We start from the raw sequence: 4,813 nt of genomic DNA on the forward strand, positions 1-4,813 counted from the left end.
GGGATTTTTCACCAAATTCATATTTTTATCATTTTAAACTCCCTAAACTCATATTTTATTTATTTCTCAAGGATTTATTAAATATAAATCATTATTTTATATTAAGAAGAATATTCTACCCCACAAGTGGGTCAAGTGTGCCCACTTGTCTCCATGCGTCATCGTCCCATTGGCCCAATCTTATCTACATCACACAAACCAAGGTAAACATCATTTTAACATGCAAGTTGCTCCAGCAACCTTCACTATATAAAGAAATCCCTGGAGGATTTCTTGGGTTACTTTGATATTCTAAACTTTTACACTTCTCAAACCACCACAAGAGCCTCTTTTCTCTCTACTTCCAGCCACTTTTTGGAAGTGTTCTTGAGCTACTATATCACTTTTTGGATCATCCAAGCTTTCACGTGTTCATCAAGTGTTCTTGACTTGATACTCCTCGTCTTCGACCTTCCATTCTTCAAGAAATCACTCAAGGTGAGTTCATACCCCTACATTTTCCAGTTTTCTCTAGTTTTCAGGGGGAGAATAGAGGTTAAAACACTATAACATATTTAAGACTTAACTTGACAACTTACAATAGAAAAGTTATGACCTGTTCACGAACTGTTTTACCCAACTTAAACTCAATATTTTTCAAAACTGTTTAATATGCAAATCTTTCAGGTTTATACCTTTAAAATGACTACTTGCACAACTCCATACGATTTTTCTACAATTTATGGTCATTTTTACAAAACTGCCTGTCACAGCAGCAACGAAATCGGACCAAGCTGTGAAGATGAACATTTTCACACTGGTTTGAGACCACCAAAAATTATAGGAAAATTTATGAACACAGTAGACTCTTTTTCCAAACTCTCAGAGTTTACGGATTTAGTTTTCGACTTGCAATGATTTTTCTATAAATATTCTAAAACAGTGACAGTTAAGATAAAAACTGTCGAAACAAGTTTAAGAGTTATTCACACCTTGTAACATGCTGAGCAAGGTGTGTAGGTTTTACACTTAGTATTTTCAATGTCCTTTTTATTGAAATACAAAGTCATGCGTAACAAGTTTTCATTAAACATAAAACACTCTTCATAAACTATAATAGGTATAGTTTGAACACTTCGTTTACCAAAGAAACACTAACACAAATCGACTTACAAAACGGGTATTTTCTTACAAACTACGTGAACTTGTTAATGAATAAACTTGTGAGTCATTCTCCTTCAGGGTACTCTTAAGTATCACAGAAAAGTCTTGTAGTTATAATCAGAATCTCTTGGAGGGAGAGCGTGATAGTTGTGTATAGATCTATATTGGGTCTGACAAACCCGCACCTAAGCTGCTTGCAACAGCTAGACCGACAGGTCTGGGGTGACAAGTGTCATAACATTCCGACACCTGAAGAACGTCGAGTACGAGGTCTTCGAGTTTTAGCATGGTTATAACAACTCACATGGGGAATTAACAAAACACACAGTTCACGGGGATTTAAAGAGTTTTATTTAAATATAAAACCAGACACATAAATATGATGATTTACATACATATACTAAGTCTTGGTTCCGATAAGACTACAACAAACCTTTTAGAAAATATTGGATTTTCTGGAAACAAACTTGTAACAAACTTTAAGGAACAACATCCATTTTTCATTCATAAACTGCTTGTATTCTCAGGTAATCAGTAATATAGGTAATCACAAGATTTCCGAAGTCAAGACGCTAAACGTAGATTCTTTTGCTATATTTTGACATCATATGTAATCTATTTGGAAACATGTACTTTTGAACCAATGTAACCTTTTAAATTATATTTATGATGGTTGTGTTTACTTTCTTCACTATGGTTATGATACTGAGCATGACGTCCTCCGCCCCCGAACGTTTCCGCCGTTCCGGTTTGAGGGTGTGACATAATCAGGTGAGAATCATATCTTTTTTTTATTTGTAATGCTTTAGATTTTGTTTGAGGGGTAAAATAGTAATATTTTTTATTTCGATTTTCAGGTGCAGGAGGATGAAAAAGCCGAATAGGCGACCCGGCCATCAAGAGTCGCTAATGCGGTCAAAAATCGGGGATTTGTTGCGTATACAGTCATCGATGCTCTTTGTTTGATTGAGATTTTCGATTTCTTTCAGCAAAGAGTTGTCAAAGAAGGTATTTTAAGAGCATCGATGCTCTTTGTTTGATTGGTTGCGTTCACTGTAGGGGCCTTGGGAAATCTGAGTGAAGTCAGTAGTTCAAGTTTAAATCTGGGGTTAAAGCAGATACTAAGGTCCAGGTGTGCCTTCCTCATGTGTTGATAACTTTGAATTTTGTCTCATGTGATGTCACTTTCTTTAGCTTCCAAATTCGCCTTATAGTTTTGCATGTGGGTGTTTCATCTTTTTCTTTTTTCGGTCCTTTTAGTTCATGTTTTACCTTTTCATACCTGTTTTCTACTGATGTAATGACTTCCTGCAACTATTCATTGCAGGATGATCAAAATGTTGAAGGATTGAAAATTGCAACAGGACATGTAGCAGCAAATACTATAAGACTGTTAATTTCTGGGTGCCAAGCTGGCGGGTTGATTGGGGTATCTGGTCAAAACATTAGTCAACTAAGAAACTCCTCTGGTGCAACAGTTACTGTACTTGCTCAAAATCAGTTGCCATTATGTGCATCTGCTCATGAATCTGATCGAGTAGTTCATGTAGTCACTACAAGACTCGTTTTTATAATATATTTTAAGGCAATTTTATTAAAATTGTTGATTTTGTTTTGTTCTTTTATTATGGAAAATGTAGATATCTGGAGATGTTCCTGCAGTGTTGAGGGCTTTAGTGGAGATTGGATGCCAGTTGAGGTTTGGGTTTTTGAGGAATTCTTTTTTATCGAGTGGATTTAGATTTAGTTATAATTAATTAATTTGTTTTTATTTTTATATAGGGATAATCCACCTAAGCAAATAAACTCCATCAGTCCAACTTATAATCTTGGCTTCACTCATCGGCCAACTCAACAATATGTGGACCTGTCTTCAGGTTATACATTGCATCCATTCCATTTCTACTGGTTATATATTGCATCCATTCCATTTCTACTCATTCCATTATCTTTGTGCATGTATCTTGAATTTATTATTTACCTTTCAGTTGAATATGTAACTCTAGAGATGATGATTTCCGAGACATTTATTGGTGGATTAATTGGGAGATGTGGCTCAAACATATCTCGGATCAGAACAGAGTCAGGAGCAACTATCAAGGTTTTGTTTTTAGATATTTTCTGTGCAAGTTATTTAGCAAAATGACTAGAGATTTTAGGAAAAAAACAACCCTTTTGTTTTTTGATTTGTAACATCTTGTATTCAATAAATAGCAATGTACTTTCCATAAAAAAAATTATAAATTATATTCTTTGAAAATTTTGCTAGATTGGTAGGTTTAAAAGTAGAATGTCCTAATAAGAATTAATTTTAAAAGTAGAAAGAAAATGACAAGTGATTTTGTGTTGTGTTTACAGGGTTGATGAAAGCGAATAGCTCTGGAGTTAGAAGAGGAAAAGAAAGCTCAAGCTGAAAGAGATAAGATGTTGCAAATGCAAGTGTTGCATTCTTCATTTCTATTATGAAACATTAAATACAAATTTAATTTATATATTTTCAGAAATAGAATTGTATGACATTAAATTTTATGCAATGGATTGTATTTTTTGTATATGGTATTTTATTTCTATTATGAGACATTAAATGCAACTTTAATTTAAAAATTAATAAATATATAAATATATTTTTTTTAAACATTTAAATTTACGATACGCAAAAATGTGTGTCATCTTCATTTATGACATGGCCTTTCTTGACAGGGGTTTTAATGATACGCATTGCGTGTCATAAATGTGCGTTGTAAATGCGCGTCGTCTGTAGACGACGCGCAAAAGCGTGTCGTCTCTCGTTATGACAGGGCCTTCCTTGACGTGCATTTGCGCGTCGTCTGAGCGTTTTACGACACGCATTGCGCGTCATAAAAGGCTGTTTTTCTAGTAGTGCTTTTAGGTAGATAACAATTGTGATATTTGCATTCTCAAAGTCGTTAGTGGAGCGTGTGTGGTTAACCGGCACACTAACATGGACTTTGAGAAATGGCAAAGGTCTAAACAATTGAGACTATGATTACGGCATCCCTTTTCATAGTTCTGAAATTGTTTAGACACACATGTGTGCTATCTGAGGAAAGGTGTATGATTTTGATAAAGTTTTATCAAAGCATATCGTATCAGAAATCTGAACTTTGGTAAGAAAGTCAATAAAGTATTGATTTCTAGAAGTCCAGCTGATTTCTAAGTACATGTCAAAGCTAGTGGGAGCATAAGTGTTATGCTAATAATCATCATGCAAGTGGGAGTATGATAATTATAATAAGTGTTGCAAGTTAGCAATATTAATTATAGAAAACAAAAGTTTCAATTGGAAAAAGTTGTTTTGCTATAATTAAGGGAGAGGAAAATATACTTCATTTGAAATCTAAAAGCTTAGATCGTGAGATTTTAATCAAATTTAGTCAAGTATATATATGAATGTTTATGTTGGAATGGTTCAACATAACGAATTTCTATATATGGGAACATTATTTGCATTCGAAAATTCGATTATGATTACAGCATCCCTTTTCATAATCTGAATTATGAGAACATGGCAAATAGAAATAGAAATATTATAGCAAAAGACTGATCTACTATCATGTCTTTATGTGAGACATCATGAATCGTGTCCCATATGCTTCGGAAATAGGATCGTTTGTATGTGCTATAATATTCATCTGTTCTAAATTTTTCC

General features: G+C 33.9%; 1 protein-coding gene across 1 annotated transcript; it reads left to right on the forward strand.

The window, feature by feature from the left end:
- Positions 1-2,443: 2,443 nt before the first annotated feature.
- On the forward strand, positions 2,444-3,557 carry LOC145164495 (uncharacterized). Its single transcript, XM_079083207.1, has 6 exons — positions 2,444-2,689; positions 2,784-2,842; positions 2,926-3,020; positions 3,132-3,244; positions 3,413-3,416; positions 3,502-3,557. The coding sequence occupies exons 1-6, from the start codon at positions 2,444-2,446 to the stop codon at positions 3,555-3,557; spliced, it is 573 nt and encodes a 190-aa protein (XP_078939333.1).
- Positions 3,558-4,813: the final 1,256 nt, after the last annotated feature.

The sequence above is a fragment of the Lactuca virosa genome, chromosome 3 (genome assembly GCF_052849685.1).
Source record: "Lactuca virosa cultivar CGN04683 chromosome 3, Lactuca_virosa_CGN04683_v6, whole genome shotgun sequence".
In the NCBI taxonomy this organism is placed as follows: Eukaryota; Viridiplantae; Streptophyta; class Magnoliopsida; order Asterales; family Asteraceae; genus Lactuca; species Lactuca virosa.

Bases quoted from the DNA above. Each gene is read 5' to 3' on its own strand.
- LOC145164495 (XM_079083207.1), top strand. From the start codon at position 2,444: ATGACTTCCTGCAACTATTCATTGCAGGATGATCAAAATGTTGAAGGA. The intron at 2,690-2,783 runs GTAGTCACTACA...TGGAAAATGTAG, and splicing joins AATCTGATCGAGTAGTTCAT to ATATCTGGAGATGTTCCTGC. The intron at 2,843-2,925 runs GTTTGGGTTTTT...ATTTTTATATAG, and splicing joins GAGATTGGATGCCAGTTGAG to GGATAATCCACCTAAGCAAA.